A 26,568-nucleotide genomic window follows, 5' to 3' on the forward strand; every position below is an offset into this window, starting at 1 on the left:
AGAATCTTTGCTTCCTCATGAAGATGGTCCACTGAAGACTTGAGGAGACACCCTGTTGCTGTTCTCAGGTGGCATTCTGACAGGTTTGAATCTTTTTCCAATTCGTATCACATAATCTCGAGGACCAAACTGGAGCCGCATAACTTACCACAGACCGACCTATCGCGTTATATGTATGTGGTCAACAAGGTTTCTTTATCTGCACCCCAAGTGCTGCCGGCTAGGGACTTGAGGACCTTGTTCCTACTTTTAAGTTTGTCGCAGATAGCTGCGGCGTGTGAGCACGACTTGAATTTAGTGTCGAATGTGACCCCTAAAATTTTGGGACAGTTTGTGGTCGGAATTCTGCTACCGTCGACCACGACATTCAACTCTCTTCCAAACTGCGCTATCCCTATGGTGAACAGAGTGGATGCAGATTTTGAGGCGGAAATCTGCATATTCCTTGAGTGGAAAAATGTGGTAATATAGGTTAAATAGGTGTTCAGTCTCTCACAGATGTCATCAGGGAAGGTACCTGACGCCAGGATCGTGCAATCATCCGCATACGTTACGATCTCGATGCCATCAGGAGGGGGCGGCATACAGGAGAGGTAGAGGTTAAACAGTTCCGGAGATATCACTCCACCTTGGGGAACTCCCTGTTTCACTCTACGGGGTTTGGACTTCTTGTTCCTGAATTCCACGTACGACTGGCGTCCACACATATAATTGACTACCCAACGTTTCAAGCTTGGCGGGAGGGTTGTCTGTTCAATGTCCTCAAACAGCGTGGAGTGCCTGACTGTATCAAAGGCGTTTGATAAGTCAAGCGCCACCATCACTGTCCTATCACACGGCGGTCTCTGGTTGAGTCCTTGACAAATATATGTGGAGATGGCGTGCAGCGCTGTTGTCGTGCTGCTTACGGTATCCATGCTGATTATCGGCAACTTGATATCTATTTCTGATACTGGGAAGGACTAGGGCCTCAAGGTTTGCTACGGGCGACAAAAGCGAAATCGGCCTGCATGATTCACTTTTGCTGGCATCCTTGCCTGGCTTCCGTAGTGGGACCACCCTGACCATTTTCCAGACTTCGGAAACAATGAGGGTGGCTAGCGACAAGTTGAGAACTTCAGTGAGATCCTCCACACTCCCGGTTCATCCAGCTGCTTCAGCATTACCATGGAGATTCCATCAGGGCACAACGCTTTGGATGATTTAGCGTTCCTTATGGCATTCGCAACATCATCCATTGTAAACTGTGGGTGGTTCATCCTCGGCAGGAAGAGATCTGATGCGACGTAATACTCTCCTCTTCGCCCTGTCACTCTCGGGGTGCTCAACAAACTGTCGGCTATAACATTGATTATGTCTCGGAACGTCCTTTCCGCTTCCCAAACATCAGAAGGACTGGGCAGTTCTCTGGAGCGGTGATTTTCGAACTCTCTGAAACTCGGCCAATCAGCTTTCCTATGATTGACGAACGTGCGGCGTTCAGAGGTGATGAAATCGGGTGGTCTGCTAATGGAGACAATTATGGGGAGATGGTCTGATCCAAGGGAAATTATGGCTTGCCAGGTGACGTCATTTGTCAGACCAGTGACACGATGGTTATGTCTGGCGAACTCTGACACTCTACTCTAATTCTGGTACGGACGTCCTCATTGACCGTGCAAAACGTAGAGCTATCAATCTGCTCAGCCAGCGCTATATGCCCCTGGTCATTTCCGAGGGCCGAATGCCACATCTCATGATGCGCATTAAAGTTCCCCATGACCAGACGATTATGACCTTCCAAAAGCGGGCTTACGTCAGTCTCGTAATCTGAGATACAGCTATTTCTCGGCGGGATGTATACTTTCAGCAACTCTACCTCGGCAGTTCCACACCTGACTGCTACCCCCATACAGTCCATGTACGGGTCATTAGAGACAGGCTCACCACTTCTGGTGCGATCCTTCCTTAGCACGTTGTAACCATCACAATGTTGTAAGCTACAGTTATTGTTGAGCTTGGTTTCCTACACCGCCATCTTGATCTTCTTCCGATTCATAAATTCCACTATTTCATCGATCTTACCTCGGATTCCATTGCAAAAAGGATGCATTTTCTGGAATTGTGACAAAAACGGCTGGTGTTAAAGGCTGCGTGTGCGATTGCTGTCGAGGAAGTGCGGGGGAGTTTCATAATCTGACGGAGTTTCGTCATCTGATGACTACTCACTGGGGACTGTATTCACGCAGCATGTAGCAATATAGTCCCTGTCGTAGTCCCTCACGTGGACAAGTCCAGAGCAACCCCTTAGATGCACCCACTCCTAACATCTATTGCATCTCACCGAAGGTTGGATATGGGTGAAGATGCGGATGTGACAAACCGAGCACAATTATATTGGTCCTGGCTTTTAATCCGTCCAGGCACGGACCAAAGGAATTCGGAGCAGGCATTCCGGGATATGATGCTCCCAACACAGAAAACGAAACAAATACAAACATATGTACACTGAGGGGACAGCCGCTGGTCGGAACGCTGATGTTGCGTGGTTCCGGGTCAAAAGTTCACCGGAGATGACTTTTCCCATACAAAAGTTCACCGGAGATGACTTTCCCAATACAAAAGTTCACCGGAGATGACTTTTCCCATACAAAAGTTCACCGGAGATGACTTTCCCAATACAAAAGTTCACCGGAGATGACTTTTCCCATACAAAAGTTCACCGGAGATGACTTTTCCCATACAAAAGTTCACCGGAGATGACTTTCCCAATACAAAAGTTCACCGGAGATAAATTTCCCAATACAAAAGTTCACCGGAGATGACTTTTCCCATACAAAAGTTCACCGGAGATGACTTTTCCCATACAAAAGTTCACCGGAGATGACTTTCCCAATACAAAAGTTCACCGGAGATGACTTTTCCAATACAAAAGTTCACCGGAGATGACAATTCCCAATACATAAGATCACCGGAGATGACTTTTCCCATACAAAAGTTCACCGGAGATGACTTTGCCAATACAAAAGTTCACCGGAGATGACTTTCCCAATACAAAAGTTCACAGGAGATGACTTTTCCCATACAAAAGTTCACCGGAGATGACTTTTCCCATACAAAAGTTCACCGGAGACGACTTTCCCAATACAAAAGTTCACCGGAGATGACTTTTCCCATACTTTGCCAATACAAAAGTTCACCGGAGATGACTTTCCCAATACAAAAGTTCACCGGAGATGACTTTCCCAATACTAAAGTTCACCGGAGATGACTTTCCCAATACAAAAGTTCACCGGAGATGACTTTTCACAATACAAAAGATCACCGGAGATGACTTTTCCCATACAAAAGTTCACAGGAGATGACTTTGCCAATACAAAAGTTCACCGGAGATGACTTTCCCAATACAAAAGTTCACCGGAGATGACTTTTCCCATACAAAAGTTCACCGGAGATGACTTTTCCTATACAAAAGTTTACCGGAGATGACTTTCCCAATACAAAAGTTCACCGGAGATGACTTTTCCCATACAAAAGTTCACCGGAGATGACTTTTTCTATACAAAAGTTCACCGGAGATGACTTTTCCCATACAAAAGTTCGCCGGAGATGACTTTTCCCATACAAAAGTTCACCGGAGATGACTTTCCCAATACAAAAGTTCACCGGAGATGACTTTGCCAATACAAAAGATCACCGGAAAGAAAGAACCCACTGCACAGTGGTCCCACTTGTATGGAAAACGTTAGGTTTATAACAAGCCGAAATGATAGAAAACCATTTTTAGTGGATGTATGTCCATATTTGGGTATAGCTTCCATAGAAAGGTACCGCCCGATTTGTGGTATTTACACGATTTTGGCAAAATTAACTAACCGATTTGGATGTTATTTTGCATTTTGAGTTCTGAGTGAATAAACTACATCCTTGCAAGAAATATTCAATATACGAGTAAGTCCACGTTTTGGTATAGTCGCCATATAAATATACCCTCAGATTTTCGGTATTTTGATTTTTTTGATTCTCACAACATTAGTAAAACTCGACATAAATTAATAGTAATTATATTAAAAATAGCAGAAAAAGTCATTTATAAAGAATTTGTTTTTAATGAAGTTAGAAAACGAATTATGAATTTGTTTTTTTTTTTCGTAAAAACATTGCCAATGCCATCACCTATTAGTTTAATTTTGAAAATTGCACATTTAGCTCTCCAATTTTTTATAATTTTACTCATAACCTACGAATGCTTTGCGGATGTATTTTTCGTATTTAAGGCCTCACATACAAATCACAACTTCTTCGACTTAACTTGGTATAACCGCTGTAAATTTACAAAAATAAGGCTGGATGTTAAACATTTGATGTGTTTAGAGAATATTTATTTCAATCGCAATAAAATTTGTCGCCATCAATTTTTTGATTTTTGTCCATGGGCGAACCACTGTGCACTGCCGTGGGATTGACAAAATTTATTGGAGATCTTTTATAGGTTTTTTAATGCTTAGATGCAGCCAATGCTACATCTAAGCGTCCAAGTTATATTTCGAAAAATATATACAAATTAAAAGATATGGTCTTGCTGTACATGAAAATCACATGCGGACAAAACGAGTTTGATAATTTCGCGATTTACACATATTTTAATAATGCATACAAGTTAAAGCGGTTTATTTGAACTCTATTTCCGTTTAAGAAATCTAATGATTTATTTCAACAACCCGATAACTCTCCTCAAAGGGAAACCTTCTATGTGAATGTAGATAAAGCAAAATTTTCTTGGGAGTTTCAAGAAAAATAAAAGAAGTACTCCTATAGAAATTTTCCGATATTTTCAATTCTAGAATGCATGTGAAAACTATTATTCCAAACCCAAATTTGTTTTTTGTAACACAAATATGTGCTTATTTTGGCTATATTATCCTAAATACTATCCCGATGATTATAATAAGTTTGGTCTCATTTGATTCCCCGTGGAGTCTTTATTTAAAACTGTAATTTTTTTGTAATTTTTTACGGGTAAATGGACCTGTATTTTCAAAAAATTCGGATTACATTTAAAATGTTCTAAATTTTTTGTAAATTCCGCGAATGCTCTGTAACATTTTACAAATATTATGCAATCTACTTAATGATGTCACTTCGTGATAACTTTTTAGTGACAATTGTGCTCAATAAAATAATTAGCGTTTTTATAATATTTTTTTCTTAAAAGCAGAAGTAAAACCGGGACAACATTTGTCCGCAACAACCAAAAATTTGCTCGCGAGCGGATTTGTACTGGGGAATTTTTTCTTAACCTATGTACCAAAAATCGTTAATGTAGCGCGAAAAGAAAAAAATCATTTTTTTTGGAAATGGAATATAAAATAATTGGCAACATTTCCCATATATACCACAGATAGCCCTTGGGCTTTTGCACATGTCCATACTTCCGAAAATATGGGCCTTTAAAGTTCTGTAAATATCAATGATATTTCTCAAATTTTTAAAGCCGACCAAGGCAATATGGGTATCATTGTAAAGGCCAGTGTTACATTTCCTTTCAAATTAGAATATGTAAAACTTCTCTACAAGTGGTGTCTTAAGACACGCCGTTCGGACTCGGCGGTAAACTGTAGGTCCCATATCATTGAGCTAATATGAATCGGGGTGCACTCATTGATATGAGAGAAGTCTCCCTTGTCCCGTATGGGATGTTTGTCGAACAATTATATATACAGTTAGTCAACTTAATTATTGCAAAAACAAAATTATTACAAAATTTTAAATAAAACATCATTTTATTGATATAAATAAATACCATTATTAATATTTTTGTTAACAATGCAATTCTTACACATGTTTATTTATACATATAATAAAATAAAAAGTAGGTAAATTTCACTAAACATTTTCTTAAAATTAACAAAAATGAGTACAACTCATTATTTGCACTGTCAACTAAAGAATTGCAAAATTCACAACTTTTCAGTTTTTCACGGTATTTTTCGAAAAGTTGGTTCTAATATTTCGTATGCTCACATTTGGCATCAAAAACAGCTTGTAAACGTATCTGAATTTTATGAATAAGTTTCGGAATGTCATATTCCAATGGTATTTTTCAGCCATTCTTCTTTATTGCATTTTATTTAGTCCCCCAGGTTAGTGGGCGACCTATTCCTGACTTTTTCCTTCAGGTGTACCTATGAATTTTCGATGGGGTTAATATCTAGACACTGGAACGGGGTGTAAATGTCTTGGGTACAGTTGTATAGCAACTAAGTCTTACATTAATTAGATTTATGCTTAGGGTCGTTTTCTTGGTAGAACTTATATTGCAATTTGTTTGAATTTTCAGGGTCAACATTCCCAAATTTCTTGACGATTTTGGTTAAATCTTTTCTTAAAACATCTAAATAAACCTCCAATGTCATTGTTTCTTCCAAAATCAGGATTTTACCAACGTCACTGCTTGGTATACTACCCCATACCATAAGTGACAGTTTTCCGAACTTTACGGTATGTATTCAATTTTTGTTTTCCATGGATTTCAAGGGTTTTCCCAATACTTTTTGAGGTCCATTGTGATAGTACAACATAATTCTAGTCTCATCGGAAAATATAACGCCATCCCAATACTAAAGATGGCGTGAAAAGTTGTCTATAACAAGTCTGAATAGTTTCTATATATTGTGATGGGAGGGCAATGGTTTTTACCTAGTCACTCGTGATGAGTGCTTGTTATTATGTAGCTCTTTTCTGACTTTTCTATGTGACACACTTACTCCAAAATCATTTTTAATTAGAAAAAGCTATTTTCTGTTCCTGCTTTGGGCTATATCGTTCATTTCATTAATCATCCCAGCAAAATAAATTGGAAGTAGTGCAATGTGGACTAGTTCTGTCGCGGCATGTTTTGATGCAGTTCAACCGGAGTCGTGAAAAAGGCACTCCAGTCCTCACAATTTATTAGCAGTTGTTAGAGATCCCTACATGTACATAAATCAGTTTGTACATCTCTACAGGCAGCGGCATACATTTTCCAAAAAGAGATATGTAAGCGTGTTAACATTTCCAAACATTGGTAATACAAACTAAATAATATTTAATTTGTGAGCATTTTTCCGGTAACTCACGAGAAGAAAATTTCCGAATGGAGTGCTGTTGGAGTACACGTCGAAAACGTAACTGGTGATGGGAAGACAACCCATTTAGCATATGAAACAAAAACAGTTCAGCTTGGATTAAATGGAGTGCGGAGGAAACGCGCATGTTTGCGATTGAATTCAATGGAGAATTTTCATAATTTGTGTTATTGTAATAAAGTTCTTAATATTTTTGTTTTACACAAATTGGGATATTTTGTAATGGCTTGCACAATTTCCGCAGAATTCCTGTATCAAAACACGTGCTTTGGACTGCCTCCTATTCTACCCCAAAGGGTTAGTTAAAATGCAATGCCAAAGGGTCAGTTAAAATGCAGTGCCAGAGGGGCAGTTAAAATGCAGTGCCAAAGGGTCAGTTAAAATGCAGTGCAATGGAGTGCCTCTTTCAGTAGTCACGCTCTTGTAAAAATCATGAGTGAAAATGCATAATTTGATGCACTTCCAGATCACTTGTACATATCATTTAACTGCCTCTTTGGAGGCAAACATTTTGCTGGGATTCTACAGTCAATTCGTGAGGTTACTATTTTGGACCTGCCATGTAACGCCCTCAGTTTGAGCCTGGCTTCTTTCTCGGTGCGGTATATGATGTTGTATACACTTCTTAGCTTACGAGAGGTGATTTTAGGGATTTCTCTTTCGGATTTGCCATTATTATAATTGGAATATACCAAATGTACCATATTTTCCGAAACCGTTTACCAGATTTTCTCTTTTTCTGAATATACCGTCTATGCTACACACACAACAATTATGGATCATAAAAGTCTTAAAAATCTTTAAATGCACGATATTATTGCACATTAATTCAGTTTGCAATTATTTAGTTTAGACACCACAAAAACCGGGTACCTATCCTTTTTGCACGTTGTTTTTGTTATTTCCAACCGATTTCTGCATTTATTTGCTTGATGTTGTCATTAACAGGTAAATCAACAGATATTTACAAAAAGCCAAACATTATTGAAAGAATTTCTTGTAGTAATTCCGGAACAAATTGAATACTCTACCAGCTGACAGAAAAAATTGAAAATTTTTTTAAATTGTAAGTTTTTCCTAAGTACCCGGGCTTCGGCCGGGGATTTCAGACTTTTTCCTATGGGCTTTAGGGCAAAACAAATTTTTTTTTTAATTTAAAATTTTTTCTTACTTTAACAAGGGAATTTTCGGAACTTAAGAGGCCCATATCTCGGGAAGTATGGACTTCCCCCCGGAAAAGTTTATATATTTGTGATCAGGACAACAAGATCTACCTGTGGTAATTTTTCCGCCAGGTGGGAGAGTATTCTATTTATTCCGTAATTCCTATTTAAAAATCTAAATTTTCCACTTTCTTAAATATGTTACAAATCAATGGAAATACCAGATCTTATGCATAATGAAGCTTTGGTCTTACTGGAAACCAAGTGTTTAGATTAGAAGGCAATATATTGATAGCTAAAGCTTCATCAGGTATAAAAGACACATTATATGAAGGTGGAAAGACGACACAGTCGGCCCTTAAGTTGCCACTGGACATTCATTTCAATGAAGGGCACACATGCAATATTAAATAGAAGTTGTCATCTGGAACGAATGCACGATGGCACATACAAATTCCCAAGAAGCTTTAGATCGATTCTTGAAGGATTTAAGAAGCAATTCACTTTTAGATTTCAGACAAACACTTCCAGTTATACTATTCCAGCAGATGAAATTAATGCATACATCAAGTCTTCAGTTCTTTGGCGGTATGTTAAAATTGCATATCAACACCAACATTTTCTGAAGATTTTTTATTTATGGTTACTTGCAGATCCCGATGCAAGAAAAATATAATTGATGTCTTCAGAAAAGGTAACATAAAACTGTTTCAAGGGCCAGAAACACGAACCGGGTTGGCTAGTCTAGTATAAAAGTATATACAAAGTATATAAAAAAGTATATAAAAGTATATATAAAGTATATTATGTGCTCATTTTAATCGTAATCAAATACAGCGTTCACAAATGTTGCCTTAGTTTGTAATGATATATTGTTGCATAGCTGATTCTATTAATGATTATTTCGTTATATATTTTCATTTCTTAATTTACATGCTTTTGCTTTTATTTATGTTTAATTCTATTCATGATATGCTAAGAAATATTGTTAGATATAAGTATCTGAGAGTAGTTATTGTATAGCTGTTTTTGGAACCGCTCATGGCCCTATGGGCTAGGTTACTGTGTTTGTCAAATAAAAATTAAAAATTAAATTATACATATCTAGTATCTTCACCAAAAAGGTTAACCGTGAAAAGCTCATGCTCAGGGGTAGTGGTATAGGGTATCATATAGTCGGGTCCCGTCCCGACTATAGCCTTTGCTTATTTCTATGTTTGCCAATAGTTTGCTAACTGTATGTACGTACTTACTTTATCCGTGACTAGAGGTAAATAACTTAGACGAGACACCATCAAGTAAAAATTCTCGGGCTGTTGAAGTCCTACTATTTCATCAGGATCAGCTTGAAAACATAAAGCTAATTGGCCTTCCCAAATCATCCGCAAAACTTCCCTATCATTGGCCATGTTTTCAGTATTAACTTTGAAAGCAAAACAACTCTTTATTTGTATTTCATACGATATGCTATCACTGCAGATTGGATGGTCAATGCATATTTAATAAGGTAGCTGATTCATGCCAGCTGTTTGCATTGTAGAACAATAAAAGGCATGGCACAATCCATGGTACAATAAAGTAGAGGTAGGCCAGGTTTACAAAAACATGTGGAACTTAAGGTGTGAACAGAATGAAGTACGCCACTTTTTTCACGCTCAGTTTCATGTCACAGATTAAAGGCCAAGTACTACCTAATTCAAATGCTGCCTAATTAATTTGAATTAGATAGTACTTTGCATTCAGTCTCTTACATGAAACGGAGCGTGATAAAGCAGCGTATTTCATTGTGTTTCTACCTTTAGAGCTTCATTTTTTATATGTTAAAAGTGCCAAATAGAGTAAAAAAATTCTTTAGCTAGGCTCCAGAATATTCTTGTTGGAAAAGTGTTCCAAAAATAGCAAAAGTTCTTCCCAAACTTATGACAGTGACCAAAAGTCATTCAATTATTTTCTACTTGATAAGTTTGCCTAATCTGATATCGTGATTGCTGGCATCCGAAATTTTAATTTTTACATTCCCGTACTTTTGGAACAAATTTAAATTAAAATCAATATTTGATAAATGGTTCATTCGTAAGTTTTGCTAAAAAATCAACAATTTTATTTTTCCACGCGAATACACATTTTTGTAATGGTTTTAAATTTTAAGATATACTGTAATGGCCCCGGCACATACGGTACGTTGTGCGTTGCGTCACGCGTTAAAAACAACAACCACATGAAAAAAATGTAAGTGATGCCAAGTTTGTTCTTGAAGTTTTCATGTGGTTGTTGTAACGCGACGCACAACGTACCGTATGTGCCGGGGCCATTACAGCAGATTTTTTTTTTTTTTTTGAACAATTCGGCGATGCATCTACCTTTATGATTACATAATGTCAAAAACAGTACAAAATGTCAACGCTGCTTTTAACAGATTATACCATAAAAAGAAAGAAAAGTAATCAGCTGTTAGCTGTGGCCTACCTTTACTTTATTCTACCATGGCACAATCATACGGGTACCCACGTCAGCCCAGCTGATGTACTGCGAGCTGTCAAAAAAGTTGTAATTGAAACACATCAAATTAAAAAAACGAAAAATTTTGAATTTTAGTAGGATTTTGTAATAATGCCTTTATTAATATCTGCCTAACAAAATTTTGTTGAAAAAATTGTGTGAATCGCTTTATTTTTGGAAAACATTTTTGACATTTCACAGTACTGAACTGGTTTTTGTTGTAGTTGTTGGCTGATGCATCTACCAGTTAATTGAGCCATGATAAAAGGTAACAGCAATACACAGCTGTGTGAACTGGGTTGTAACGTTAATGGGCCAAATACATACAATCCTTTAGCGCTCGGCACATACGAAAGTGTAAAAAAGTGTAAGTGATGCCAAGTTTTTTGAAAAACTACAATGTGGCTGACGCATTAAAGTTAAACATAATTTAACTTTTTTGAGACAACGCGTGTCCCAACGTGTCACTAAACGGACTGTATGTGCCGAGGGCTTTTTTGTGACGCGTTGCGCGTTGAAAACAACAACCACATGAAAAATGTGTAATGGCCCCGGCACATACGGTACGTTGTGCGCCGCGTTACAACAACCACAAGAAAACTTCAAGAACAAACTTGGCATCACTTACATTTTTTTCATGTGGTTGTTGTTTTTAACGCGTGACGCAACGCACAACGTACCGTATGTGCCGGGGCCATAAGTGATGACAAGTTTGACAAGCGTCGCGTTTCAACAACCACATGAAAAGGTCAAGAACAAACATGGCATCACTTCCACATTTTTCCTGTGGTTGTTGTTTTCAACGCTCAACGCTGTAGTGGCGCTTGTGATGAATTTCCGGTATGTAGATGTATTTAGTTTTTTCCTAGACTAGAAAAGTAGGTTCGTGATCCCCATCTTGTTCATTTGAACTTTGTTCCAGAACTAAAAAGTTTTTAAAATTTTTACGATTTTTACACATTGCGCCGTTCCCGTTCACAAAAAAGTTGTAAAATGTTCACTTCTCTTTGAACAAAAATTGCGCTGAATGGCGCTCTCTTTAAAAACTTTTTACTCGACAAATTTGAGCGTGTTAAAAATAGTAACATGGTTGACGGCGTCTGATTGGTTGATACGCCGACTTTGACATTTGTTCCAGTTTTTTGACGTATTTTCCATTTTTCCGTTCCCGAACTATCTCAAAAAACTTTTGTGTGAGAAAAAAAAATTTCACAGTTCTCTCTTTTACGAGTTTTACTACTAAAAAGTACGGCAACGAAGCTTTGGTTTCAACTATTCGCCAGCACAGATCACTCTATGAAGTTTTGATGTTTTGATTTGTAGAAAAATTTCAGTTTTTTTACTGAGTGTTTTTGATTGCATTATAATATACAAGCTTTTGTCTGAATGACCTAAAATAAATTCAATCAACAATTGTGTGTAAGTAAACCAAATGTTTTATTGGTTCTATTATGACGTCAGCTTGCTATTTTCCAAAGGTGCAGTTGGTCGAAAATATTCCTGGTTAATCGTGAAAGTGTTGTTAAAGGTAGCTAAGATTTTGCTAAGGGCAAAGCAGGGGCGACTGTGGAGAGGACTGGGCAACAGACCACTGTAAAGCCATCGTCACGGCGGGAAGTAGTCAAAATGCTGAGGAAGCAGAACAGGGGACTTTCTGTGAATGGCTGGAGGCTTCTTAAGCTTTTAAGGAGAGGGACGGCATGGTGATGCGATTCACCATTGACAGTGAGAGTGCGGACTACATTAGAGACTGTGGGGGAGTGCTGTTCTTCGGTTCCGGTGAACTTCAGTTCCGGTTCTCGAGGTCGCAGTAAGGTAGTTCAGCAGCGTGGCCTTCGGGTGCTGCAGATCAATCTGCATCATTGTAAGGCTGCGGCTGCTGAACTCCTTCTATCCCTCACAGACTCTGCAGTAGATATTGCTTTGGTCCAGGAACCCTATTTATAAAAAATAGGGTTTCTGGACTACACAATAAGCATTTCTCACTATTCTTTACGAATAATGGAGACAAGGTAATAACCTGTATTGTAGCTAGAAAAAGTCTAAATCTTATTCAACTCTACAATTACAGTGATGGCGATACGACTGTAGTGAGGCTAGACGAAGTTACCGGCAGGGCTTTAGTTCTGGCCTCGGTCTACATGCCGTACGAGGCACCCGACCCACCAAGCGGATTGGTGCGCAAATTAGTGGAGGAGACGACGGGCAGATGCAGGTTAGTGATGGGCTGTGATGCAAATGCTCATCACTTCCACTGGAGAAGCAAAGACACCAATGCGAGTGGTGAGTCCATATTCGATTTTATTTTAACTAATAATCTACGAGTATGTAATAGGGGTAATACTGCCACCTTCCATAATAGGGTAAGGGAGAAGGTCATTGATCTCACCCTTACGATGCCGATTGGGATCTCTATAGGGAGAGCTTCAATAGGTATAAAAGTGAAATCAGGAAGGCTAAGAGAAATTCGTGGATTAGCTTTAGTGAGTCTATAGAGGGTGTTAATGCAGCAGCTAGATAGCGTAAGGTGATTTCAAAGGATCCTAAACACATTGGGAGCATCAAGCGGGATGATGGTACCTGGACCAACTCTGCTCTAGAGACTTTAGATGAGGATGCCTGCTCGAGTAAACCCAGTGTGGACGCGAGTGGGACCCATACCTCAGAGGAGTTGGCACTTGTTGACAGGCTAGTAAGCTATCACAAAATCTCACGGGCGATTAGTACTTTTCAGCCCTACAAGTCTTCAGGACCGGATGGTATTATTCCAGCGATGCTTCATAACGCACCTGCTGTTTTGATAACCATTCTTCAGAAGATCTTTAGGGCATGTCTACGACTATCGCACATTCCAGCATTGTGGAAAGAGGTAACAGTGACCTATATTCCCAAAGCTGGGAAAACAAGTCACTCGTTGCCGAAGGACTACAGGCCGATTAGTCTCTCCTTCTTCCTTTTAAAGACTTTAGAAAGGTTATTAGATTTAAAGTTTACTCGAGCTTGAGGTCTATAAATTTGGTTTATTTATTTATTGTCTCCAATATTTCGAAATTCTATGAATTTCATCTTCAGGGAGTATTTTAGATCTACAAAATAAATAGATGTACGTCTTAAAATCTATATCACAGCAATGTAAATTGTAAAATTATTTCTTTTTTATAAAAACACATAAAAAAGGACGATCGCTTACATGTAAATAATAATAATCAAACTTAAAAACTAGTGTAGTGTGACTACAACCGTCGAATGTTTTTATTGCACTGATTACTATTTCTATTTATTGCAACGATCTCCCTCTCCGCGTTAAATGTCTGTAGCAGTATGCTGTGTTGTCGGTGTCTGTTTTGCTGTTGATTCTCCTTGTTGTTGGTAGACTATTAATGTGGAGCATTTCTAATGTGAATCTCTTGTTGTAGTTGTTCTCAGTTTGTAATACTTTTACGTCGTCAATCAAAGGCTCGTGGTTATTTTGTTTACAGTGTTCTGCGATGGCTGTTTTTTGTGCTAAGTTCGAGTTTCTCAGTTTTATGTCGGATCTGTGTGCTGACATGCGTGTTCTTAATTTGTTCTTTGTCGTACCAACGTAAAGCTTTCCGCAGTTCTCTTGCTGATTACCACCACATTCTATTTGATAGATCACATTATGTTTGTCCATTCTTGGTATCTTACTTTTTAAGTTACTAAATATTCGTTTTGTTGTATTGTTTGAACTATGGGCAATAGTGTATTTATTTTTGTCGTAAATATCAGACTTTTCAAATCTCTCTGATATCTTAGGTACATATATCAGTGATTTGTATATTTGTTGTGTTTCAAGCTCTTTTGGTTCTTGTATACGTTTTGGTTTATAGTTATTTATTAAAGAATTAGTTATATGTGTAGGAAAATTATTTTGGGTGAGTATTTTTCGAATTTTCATCTTACTTTCTTCATGGAATTCTTTATCGCTTATATTCATCACTCTGTTAATTAAATTGTTTGCTGTATTGATTATAGTCCTTTTGGTATGTTTAGAGTAAAAGTTGATAAGTCTCCCCGAGGCTGTGGGTTTTTGGTACCAGTTTAATTGTATTTGGTTCTTGTTATTCCTTATAACTAACGTATCTAAATATGGTATTTTTCCGTCACTCTCTTCTTCTAATGTAAATTTAATGTTTCTGTTAAAGCCATTTAGTGTTGTCAATGTTTCTTCTATTGCATCTTCCCTAATTATTGCAAACAGATCGTCTACGTATTTCGTCAAGATTTTTGGTTTGGTTGAAAGTGATCCCAGTGAAGACTCCAATAATGATTCCATGACCAAATCTGCTATTATGGGTGAAGCTGGGGAACCCATTGGCAAGCCTGCCTTCTGTTTGAATATTTTTTCTTCGTATTTAAAATACCTGTTTTCTTTTATGCAGAACTTTACAATGTTTAGGAACAGTTGTTTTGGTATTTGTGTATATTGTTGTATGTCACTCCATCTTTCTTCCATTATTTTTAATCCCAAGTCTACGGGAATGCTGGGAAATAATGACACAACGTCAAACGAAACCATTTTCTCATTTTCATTGATTGTCATATTCTTTACCTTATCTCTAAATTGCACGGAATCTTTTATATTGTAGGTTGAATTTTTAGTCAAGTTTTTTAGAATAGACACAATATATTTACACAGCTTAATTGAAGGGGAGTTTATAGAAGAGCAGATTGGTCTGAGGGGATATCCATCTTTATGGATTTTCGGTAGTCCGTATATTCTTGGTGCGGTTGCCACTTCTGTTTTTAATCGTTTTTTCTCAATCATCGTTATTAAATTATTTTTAAACAGCTCTTCCACGAATTCGTTATTTTTCCTTTGTAAACTAGCCGTGGGATCTTTGTTGATTCGCTGGTAAGTCATTATATCTGACAATATGGTCCTCATTCGTTCTTCGTAATCTGTTTTGCTCATAGCTACAGTTACGTTTCCCTTGTCTGCATTAAGTATTAATATGTCTTTGTTTTGTCTTATGAAATAGCGGGTGCGTTCCACTGTGCTTATAATAAATTTGTCTCTAGGGTTCTCCCTCATTTTGTTTGTGTGGCTTTCTATCATTGTTGTTAGTTTTGTTCTCCCCATTTCTTGTTGTTCCTTGTCGTTGTTGCATTGTATTATATCTTCAGCGTCGGCGATGAATTTGAATAGAGGGAATTCTCTCCTTGTTGTTGGTAGACAGTGTTTGTCACCAAGCGAGAGCAACCACTTAACGTCCTCGGGGAATGTTGTAGTTGTCTTATTGACGAACCAATGGTCATTGTGTTGTATGTTTAGTTCTTCAATTAGAGTTTTTTGAAGATTATTGAATTTGTGTTTATGGATTTCGTCTTGTTTTTTCTGTGAACCTGTTACAATGATCTTTTCGTTAAACTTAAGTTTGATTCTTTCCTCTTGGGGAAGATTTTTGTTTAACATATTGTCTATTGTTGTTAATGCATTTTCGTTGTTTTTAACTTAAAAATTGAAGAATTGAAGAACTAAATATACAACACAATGACCATTGGTTCGTCAATAAGACAACTACAACATTCCCCGAGGACGTTAAATGGTTGCTCTCGCTTGGTGACAAACACTGTCTACCAACAACAAGGAGAGAATTCCCTCTATTCAAATTCATCGCCGACGCTGAAGATATAATACAATGCAACAACGACAAGGAACAACAAGAAATGGGGAGAACAAAACTAACAACAATGATAGAAAGCCACACAAACAAAATGAGGGAGAACCCTAGAGACAAATTTATTATAAGCACAGTGGAACGCACCCGCAATTTCATAAGACAAAACAAAGACATATTAATACTTAATGCAGACAAGGGAAACGTAACTGTAGCTATGAGCAAAACAGATTACGAAGAACGAATGAGGACCATATTGTCAGATATAATGACTTACCAGCGAATCAACAAAGATCCCACGGCTAGTTTACAAAGGAAAAATAACGAATTCGTGGAAGAGCTGTTTAAAAATAATTTAATAACGATGATTGAGAAAAAACGATTAAAAACAGAAGTGGCAACCGCACCAAGAATATACGGACTACCGAAAATCCATAAAGATGGATATCCCCTCAGACCAATCTGCTCTTCTATAAACTCCCCTTCAATTAAGCTGTGTAAATATATTGTGTCTATTCTAAAAAACTTGACTAAAAATTCAACCTACAATATAAAAGATTCCGTGCAATTTAGAGATAAGGTAAAGAATATGACAATCAATGAAAATGAGAAAATGGTTTCGTTTGACGTTGTGTCATTATTTCCCAGCATTCCCGTAGACTTGGGATTAAAAATAATGGAAGAAAGATGGAGTGACATACAACAATATACACAAATACCAAAACAACTGTTCCTAAACATTGTAAAGTTCTGCATAAAAGAAAACAGGTATTTTAAATACGAGGAAAAAATATTCAAACAGAAGGCAGGCTTGCCAATGGGTTCCCCAGCTTCACCCATAATAGCAGATTTGGTCATGGAATCATTATTGGAGTCTTCACTGGGATCACTTTCAACCAAACCAAAAATCTTGACGAAATACGTAGACGATCTGTTTGCAATAATTAGGGAAGATGCAATAGAAGAAACATTGACAACACTAAATGGCTTTAACAGAAACATTAAATTTACATTAGAAGAAGAGAGTGACGGAAAAATACCATATTTAGATACGTTAGTTATAAGGAATAACAAGAACCAAATACAATTAAACTGGTACCAAAAACCCACAGCCTCGGGGAGACTTATCAACTTTTACTCTAAACATACCAAAAGGACTATAATCAATACAGCAAACAATTTAATTAACAGAGTGATGAATATAAGCGATAAAGAATTCCATGAAGAAAGTAAGATGAAAATTCGAAAAATACTCACCCAAAATAATTTTCCTACACATATAACTAATTCTTTAATAAATAACTATAAACCAAAACGTATACAAGAACCAAAAGAGCTTGAAACACAACAAATATACAAATCACTGATATATGTACCTAAGATATCAGAGAGATTTGAAAAGTCTGATATTTACGACAAAAATAAATACACTATTGCCCATAGTTCAAACAATACAACAAAACGAATATTTAGTAACTTAAAAAGTAAGATACCAAGAATGGACAAACATAATGTGATCTATCAAATAGAATGTGGTGGTAATCAGCAAGAGAACTGCGGAAAGCTTTACGTTGGTACGACAAAGAACAAATTAAGAACACGCATGTCAGCACACAGATCCGACATAAAACTGAGAAACTCGAACTTAACACAAAAAACAGCCATCGCAGAACACTGTAAACAAAATAACCACGAGCCTTTGATTGACGACGTAAAAGTATTACAAACTGAGAACAACTACAACAAGAGATTCACATTAGAAATGCTCCACATTAATAGTCTACCAACAACAAGGAGAATCAACAGCAAAACAGACACCGACAACACAGCATACTGCTACAGACATTTAACGCGGAGAGGGAGATTGTTGCAATAAATAGAAATAGTAATCAGTGCAATAAAAACATTCGACGGTTGTAGTCACACTACACTAGTTTTTAAGTTTGATTATTATTATTATTTACATGTAAGCGATCGTCCTTTTTTATGTGTTTTTACAAAAAAGAAATAATTTTACAATTTACATTGCTGTGATATAGATTTTAAGACGTACATCTATTTATTTTGTAGATCTAAAATACTCCCTGAAGATGAAATTCATAGAATTTCGAAATATTGGAGACAATAAATAAATAAACCAAATTTATAGACCTCAAGCTCGAGTAAACTTTATTTATCAACAAATAAAAAGGTCGAAGAAAACACAAAAATAGTTATTAGATTTAGAAATAAGAGCATTCATAGGCCAAGACCTTATAAGTAATTCACAGCATGCTTATATTAAAGGGAAATCGACAGAAACAGCACTACATAGTGTCGTAGGGTACATAGAGAAAAATCTGAATGAATCGAATTTCACTCTGGCAGCCTTTCTGGACATAGAGGGCGCCTTTAATAATGTGAAACTCGAATCCATCCATTCTTCTCTAGAATCATTGGGTGTCCCCTCTATCCTAATAAACTGGATCGATAGCATGCTTAGAAGCAGGCTAATCAATTCTAATATTGGGGAGAGCTCCATCAGGAGATCTGTTACCAGAGGCACTCCTCAGGGGGGAGTTCTGTCTCTATTACTCTGGCTACTGGTGATAAATGGGATACTCACTGATTAAGACAAACTAGGAACTAAGGTAGTTGCTTATGCGGATGATGTAGTTATCCTGATTAGTGGGAAATTTTTGTCTACATTGTCCGATTTAATGCAGGGAGCACTTGCCAAACTCTCGCGCTGGGCGCACATCAACGGCCTTGGTGTGAATCCGGCGAAGACAGAGCTGGTGCTCTTTACCCGAAAAAGAAATACCGCCGAGTTCGTACCGCCAACACTAGATGGAGTGCGGCTAAATCTCTCTACGGAGGCGAAGTACCTGGGAGTGTTTCTTGACCATCGTCTGAGACCGCATGTGATACACTGGTTGTTTATGACAGTGGTCTGCCCAATTTTGACCTATGGAGGTCTTGTTTTGTGGCAGGCCCTGAACAGTAAGTCAAATTTGTCTAGCAAAGATCTGCTTCAATTCTAATTGCAGGAGCAGTGAAGATCACCCCTCAGGCTGCACTGAATGCAGTACTGTACATCCAGCCTCTGGATATTCTTGTTCAGTACCAAGCATCCCGTAGTGCCTTGAGGTTCAAGGAGCTTAACCAGTGGCGCTCTTCAGGGTCTGGACATGCTAGCATTTTACAACAGCTAAGCAGTCGGATCGGACTAAGAGGGGGGAGTGTAACCGACTACATTTCGCCTTCACTGGATTTTGATGTAGCGAAGATAACTATCCCTGATAGAAGTGAATCGAAGCATGGCAGACCACTACCCGATAGCCTTTCCATCTTTACTGATGGTTCAAAGATGGATGAAGGTACTGGAGCGGGGGTGTACTGCGAAGAGCTAAACATTAAACGCTCGTTCAAGCTTAATGCAAACTGCAGTGTTTTTCAGGCTGAAGTCTTTGCAGTATTGAAGGCCTTAGAATTAGTAGCAGGAATGACGGACAACGCAGGCAGTACAGTTACGGTCTATGTAGATAGTCAGGCTGCCTTAAGGCGTTAGGATCTTACACTATTAAATCTAAGATCGTTCAAGATTGTAGGTCCACCTTAAAAACTTGCAATTCAACCTTTGTTGGGTTCCAGGGCACTGTAATGTTGAAGGGAATGAGATTGTTGATGAACTAGCAAGGCGAGGCTCCCAGTCATCTGACCTTATGGTAGAGGACTATGTCAAGCCACCGCTCTGCTACTTCCTCGGCAAACTCTGCCAGTTTTATGCAGAGAAAACCGTAAGAATTTGGCAAGACGTACCTGGTTGCAAGGTATCGAAGTCAATCTGGCCGGCAATCTCAGGGCGTAGGACTGCGTCCCTTCTTTCACTTTGCAAGTCGGAAATCAGAATCGCTACAGGGGTCATAACTGGCCACTGTAGAATAAGATCTTTGATTTGTAAGTGGGATGATAACAACATTGAGTACTGTAGGTTATGTGAGGATGAGGAGGAAACGGAGACAATCGAGCACCTTTTATGTAGATGTCCTAGACTGATGGTCAAAAGGCATAGACTATTTGGTGTACGTGTAATTGACTCTCTTTCTTACTTCTCCTCTATTGACCCTACTATCCTGGTGGTTTACTACAAGAGTCTAAAGTGGCTCTGGGGCGGGTCAGAACAGGCTTAGTACAGTCTAGGAAAATAATCTCTTTCTTCTTAAAACAATCTACTACTCGTCTTTACAACTGTTCATTCTTCTTATTCTTGTCTCTTTTGTTTAACCACTTTCCCCTTTCCTCCTTCCCATCTTTCCAACTTAATCCACAATTTCCTCCCACATAGCTCACCATATCATCATAAACAGCCTTGCATCATCATCTGTAGGCTTACAGCACCATTCAGAACACAATCTGCAGTCATGCAACATCATACAGCATCGACCACATTAAGAAACACATCACACTCTACACTACTCATCAACAGAACACAATCTGCAGTCATGCAACATCATACAGCATCGCCCACAGCAAGAAACACATCACACTCTCCACTACACATCAACAGCATCTGCACTCACACATCACCATATAGCTGCATCTAACATCATTCAGAATATCGTCACCGTATGCACAAATCACCATATACCCATCAGACACATATTACCACAATCCGCAGTCACGCAACATTATACAGCCTCGCTCACAGCACGAAACACATCACACTTTCCACTACACATCTACACCATCTGCACTCACATATCACCACATAGCTGCATCCAACATCATCTCATTCATAGTCTACAATGAATCCTCTTTTCAACACCATCCATCATCCATCCATCAAATCCACAACCGTTACATCATCTCTACAACACATACATTTCAATAGTCAGGATGATCACAATGGACCTCAAGGTCTCCGAGTGGCTGCCGGCACGGCAGTTACGCATCCTAAACCTAACCTAACCTAAGGGCAAAGTCTGCAGCTGAGATAACCTTATTTCAAATTTGCTTTTTTTCGTCAACGCCTCCGTGGCAGAGGGGACGTTAGATGCCCTTCTTTGCGGACTCCAATTGATCAAGGTGAATACTGTAATAATTCTCTTGTAGAAATTGTCTCTTATTCACTCTGTTTTTATTGTACCAGATTTATCGATCCATTCCGCTATTCGTCTGTCCACATGACAAGCTACCCTTTTTTCTATGCAGTTTATGATATACACCAGTTACATAGTGTTTTGCCTAGCTGTCGGTGCTCTCTCAATATTTTACATTCGTGGTCTGTGAATTAAATTTGCGAATCTGTGGAAAATAGATTTACTTTGAAGTTGCTATTTAAAGAAGTTCGGAGCAATTAAGGAGTTGTGGCATTTGGAAATACCCTGAATAATTTAACGAAGAAGGTTTTATATACTAAGTATTAATATTTAAGAAGTTACATTATCTAGTGTGTCTGTGTGTATGAAGCAGTGAGAAGAAGAAGAAACAAAATTGCCGGCAGTCGTAAATTTGGAGAAAAATCGATCAAATTTTATTGTGCAGAAGCAATGGGCAAATAATTGGTTATTGTTCTTCATTTATATATTTAACACCAAATCATCATCATACAGAAAAACACACATTTTACATAAATACGATGTGCATGAAATCGCAGTCAACATCATCAACATTAAAATACCTCATCAACTTCGGGCAACCAGTTATGAAAGGCCTTTCATCGATGGAACCCAACAGTATGTATGTATGTGGTAACATCTCTTATTAATCAATTTCAAGCCCCTCTCTTATGTTTAAATTGTTATAAAATTTATTCTATTTTTTGTTGATAATTAATTAATTAAACTTTATTTATTAAAATTTTGTGAAAAATATTGTAGACATTGAAGAACATACCTAAATAATAGGTTAAGTTTCCATTTTCATATTCCTTTTCCCGGAAATGAAACATATTTTATGGTCTTGGAAGACTGCTTAAACGTCAGTATTACCAGCTTACAATTGTTCAGTACAGTTTAAAAGTCACTGATACATCTGGGTATTTTGCCTAGGTAACATAGAGAGCAACATATACCCCGTTTAAAAACTCATTTAATAGAGATCATAATAATTTAGCTATAACTGTTTCCATTTGTACACTCTATGCTTAGATATTCTTTTTTTTTGTAACTTTGCCTCTGCTTTCTCGTAATAATTGTTACCGAAATAAAACTACCATTCCCAAAAAGAAGGTCATTGAACTCAGCTTCTAAACCAGCTGTTACAGTTTTAAAGTCCTCTTTCTTCATACACCGAACATACACACAAACCAATATCGAATTTTTAGCTGAAACAAAATATAATGTATTACCAAATAGATCATTATTCTGCTTTTGAATTATGTTTTTGTCATTGCTGCCAATGTCTTAAGCAACTTAGATTATAATATATTCTGTTTAAGTTTTCTTAGAATATGGTATTTGGAATTGTTATTAAAACTTTGGTTGAATTAACCATGAATTGAATCTTTATTTGAGTTTGACTAAGATAGGCACCAGTAGTTAGTGGGAGATACTGATCATGGGTTACTCGAATTTAGCAAGTGGATGCTGAGTAACATGGTAGGTTGGGTAAAAGGGATTTGTGCAAACCATCGGCGCATCCCGTATATAATCTCAAGGTAATCCTAAACGTCTTTTCTTTTCTTTACTTTCTTTTTTTTTGTATTTGCATCTTCAAAATTATGATGTGGAAACATCTAATACCCCGGTTACACTATTGAAGGTTAACCCACTGGGTTTAATAGATCCAGTGGGTTAATCTTTGCTGGTTACACTTAGCTTTTCGAGGATATAAACTGTCAGCTGTTGTTTGTTTACGTATACATACAAAATAACTAATAAAGTCGTGTTTTACACTTTTACGATTTCTCGTATGAGATATCGTCCCACTTTGGTCATATTCGATTATTTTACACGCAGGGATACATTTTTTGTAACTTGGTATCAAGCGTACTTTTTGTTAAAAAATTGTATAATGTAAAAAAATAAATAATTTTATGATTTTCAAATAATTTTAGATTTATTAACTCCATAACATCGCATGCGACCAATCGTAAATGTGTAAAACACGACAAACTCTGTTGCAGAAACAGTTGCAACTTTTGGTACTTTTCGAGTAGAGTTGGATTTTTTTGCACAAATACCGAATACAACACTGTACTTTTGGTGGATTTGTGCCGGATTTAAAATAAACCCAGTCATGAGAGGATTTAATTTTTGTATGGCAAATCTGGTCAAATTTGACCAGATTAAGCAATAAATCCTCATAAAGTGGGTTAACCCGGCAAAAAACTGTAGTGTAACCGCACTATAAATTTGAAAATGTAACGAATTTCATTCACGTTTTCCAAAATATTCAATCAAATGTGAATCAAATGTTAAATTCAAATAATTTATAGACATTTCCTTATTTTGTTTACATATACTTTTGGCACTAGCGTTACAAACAAAAACAAATTTTCTATGTGGTTGTTGTTGATTTGTTGTAGTATTTACTTTGCCTGGGACTGGATTCTTGTTCTATGAAAATTTGAAATGAAACATTTTTCCTTTATACTTTTTTCATTTGAAAGTTTTCATTTACATTTTCATAGAAACAGAATTGAGCCCCTGGTTTATTCTACCATGACGAAATGTCAAAAATGCCATTTCATAGCGCGGACCTTCTTTGTATGTTAAAATGGATGCGATTTCATAGCGCGGACCTTCTTTGTATGTTCAAAGTAGAGCTGGCAAACCATCGATATTCCCAACATTAGATATTTTCGATATAATAATTTAAAATACCGATTGCTATCGATATTATCGTTAAGTTGTCAACACTATTAATGTGGAGATGAAAATGACGGAAACGTCAATGCTTTTCTTGACATTTTGCACAAGTAGTTCACAGAATTGTAAAGGGGAATAAACATTTATAAAAATATTAAAAAAATGCATTTTACTTTCCCGAAAAATGTGTACGTGTAACTATGGACTTACTTTCTCACACACAAAACCGAAAAGCAGCGAAACTTCTATTTATTTCAATGAATTTTAGGTTGCGGATTTTTGTTCCAATAATATCGATATCTATCGATATTAAATTTTTAAAAAGTAATCGATTTTATCGATAGTGTAATCGATTTTTTGCCAGTTCTAGTTAAAAGGGAGGCATTTTCTTAGCGCGGACCTTCTTTGTATAACGCATAACGGAATATTATCAAGCCGTATATCAGCATCTATCAATTATTCTGGACAAGATTGCTTGTCTAGATTTAGATGATAGTAGTATCCCAGCAAAAAGTTTGCAATATCCCGGAATAAATAAAATGTATTTATTATTTGTGTAAAACAATAATACAAAGATCTTTATTATATAAACACAAATTAAAAAAAGTTTCCATTAAATTCAATCTCATTGAGTTTACTTTCTCCGTTCTCCAATTAATCCAAGCGCATTTTATTTTGCTTCATCATCCTAAAGGTTTTTTATGTTGCCTTCCCATCACTAGTTCAGCATTCGACATGGACTCCACTCCATTAAAAATTTCCGTCTCGTGAATTACCGCAAAAATGTTTGCAACTTAAGTTTTTATTTCTTTATTTTATAACAAATTCTTAGAAATGTATACACTCTCTCTTATTTTTAGAATAAATGATTTCGCCAGCGGTGGGTAGGGATCAACCAACTGTTTTTTTGTAGGGATCTCTAAAGCAACTGCTTATAAATTGTATCCAACGGAGTGCATTTTCATTACTCCGTGTGGACTTCATCGAAGGATGTTGTGAAATCATAACTCCACATGCACAACTTCCAAAATTTTTTGCTGGGATGTTGGCCATGACTAACGACTATCGAGATAAGGCCCTTGATACATTCATAAGGGGCTTATGATGGAATCTTCCGAGACTTTTAAGCGTTAGAGAACTATCTTCATTGCCCCAAGCGCTACATACATGACATATGGACATACTCAGAGGATGGAAAATGTAAGAAAATATACTGCAGAAATTTTAGCAAATTTGTATCCACAGTTAGCTCATATAGGTAGAGCTGCAGGACCACCACTACCTCCACGACCTCCTCCAACACCAATACAACATGTAACGGTAAGCCTTGCTAGTGATGAAAATTTGCTTACAAATTCTAACACAGTTCCTATAGCGGCCAGCACGTGCTTGCTTAGAAGGTCTAGCTCGTCGGATTGGGGTGAATTCTTGCTATGCAACTGTGATCAGACATTACAAAAAAAAAATCACGTGCTGTTTGAATTAAAAAGTATTTCTTATACCTGCTTTACGGCTCAAAATCGTTATGAATTAACTCCAATCTAAATTCATTCATAACCCCACACAATATTGATAAACTTCGCTTACCTCAGGTTACAAAATATTTATTTATTCCATTTTAAATAAGCTAAATTTTACTCCGAAAGTTAATTCAAAATTAGGCATTTAGATACTAACGTTTATATCAATTACTTATATCTTATATGTATTAAATTCATGTCCATAGATTAATTCATAATACTATATTTATATGAAATTATGTACTCACTATTTATTCCGCAACTCTGTACAGCAGGCCTGGTGTTTGAGGTGAGGATGATCTTATGCGTGTATCACAAAATTATAAGGTTGTTGTATGTGAAATGAAAGTTATTTATGTGACTTAAAATTATTACTTAAATTTATATTATTGTGTATTATGGTGGATTAATCTTATTCAAATTTTTAGTATTTCATTTAATTCCTTTATGGAGGACTGAAATAATTTAATATTTCAATGCATTTTATTAATTAATGCATTATCAAATGATATGATACAAATCAAAAATTTTCATCAGGATTATTATATATTATATTTCATAGTGATTTGTCGTCACAATTCTGCTTGGATTTAATTACGATTTGGATCAGTTTTAGGATAAAAGAAAGCACCAGAAATTTAATTGCCAAGTAGTTTTAATTAAGCAGCAAAACTCCGCAGTAAAAACCCATCGTAATTCAAGCCAGGTGTTCTCCACAAAATGTGTTCTGGTAATTTTCCATTAATTCTGGCAGGGTGTACTTTTTTTCTAATCTCTCAAAAATGTGTTCTGGTAATTTTCCATTATTTCTGGCAGGGTGTACTTTTTTCTAATCTCTCAAAACG

The 26,568-nt window shown here is 37.0% G+C and overlaps 2 protein-coding genes across 7 annotated transcripts in view; one reads left to right on the plus strand and one right to left on the minus strand.

The window, feature by feature from the left end:
* Positions 1 to 9,756, minus strand: part of Atg5 (autophagy protein 5) — a 298,800-nt gene extending 289,044 nt beyond the window's left edge. The window contains exon 1 of the mRNA XM_073979162.1: positions 9,523 to 9,756. Coding sequence (XP_073835263.1) covers positions 9,523 to 9,678 — 156 coding nt within the window. The 5' untranslated portion in view covers positions 9,679 to 9,756. The remainder of the gene's footprint in view (positions 1 to 9,522) is intronic.
* A 2,039-nt stretch (positions 9,757 to 11,795) lies between these two features.
* Positions 11,796 to 26,568, plus strand: part of LOC141399801 (uncharacterized) — a 121,462-nt gene continuing 106,689 nt past the window's right edge. Inside the window, exons 1-5 of one of the 6 annotated variants that reach the window (XM_073979103.1) lie at positions 11,844 to 12,187; positions 12,247 to 12,780; positions 12,840 to 13,051; positions 20,738 to 21,477; positions 21,542 to 22,895. In XM_073979103.1, the coding sequence (XP_073835204.1) occupies positions 12,770 to 12,780; positions 12,840 to 13,051; positions 20,738 to 20,844 (330 nt within the window). In that variant the 5' untranslated portion in view covers positions 11,844 to 12,187; positions 12,247 to 12,769 and the 3' untranslated portion in view covers positions 20,845 to 21,477; positions 21,542 to 22,895. Of the gene's footprint in view, positions 12,188 to 12,246; positions 12,781 to 12,839; positions 13,052 to 20,737; positions 21,478 to 21,541; positions 22,896 to 25,063; positions 25,524 to 26,568 lie in introns of those variants that run through there. The other 5 variants (XM_073979104.1, XM_073979107.1, XM_073979101.1 and 2 more) reach the window with 5 other exon arrangements.

Source organism: Musca autumnalis, unplaced genomic scaffold (genome assembly GCF_047663935.1).
Source record: "Musca autumnalis isolate F117 unplaced genomic scaffold, ASM4766393v1 scaffold_3, whole genome shotgun sequence".
In the NCBI taxonomy this organism is placed as follows: domain Eukaryota; kingdom Metazoa; phylum Arthropoda; class Insecta; order Diptera; family Muscidae; genus Musca; species Musca autumnalis.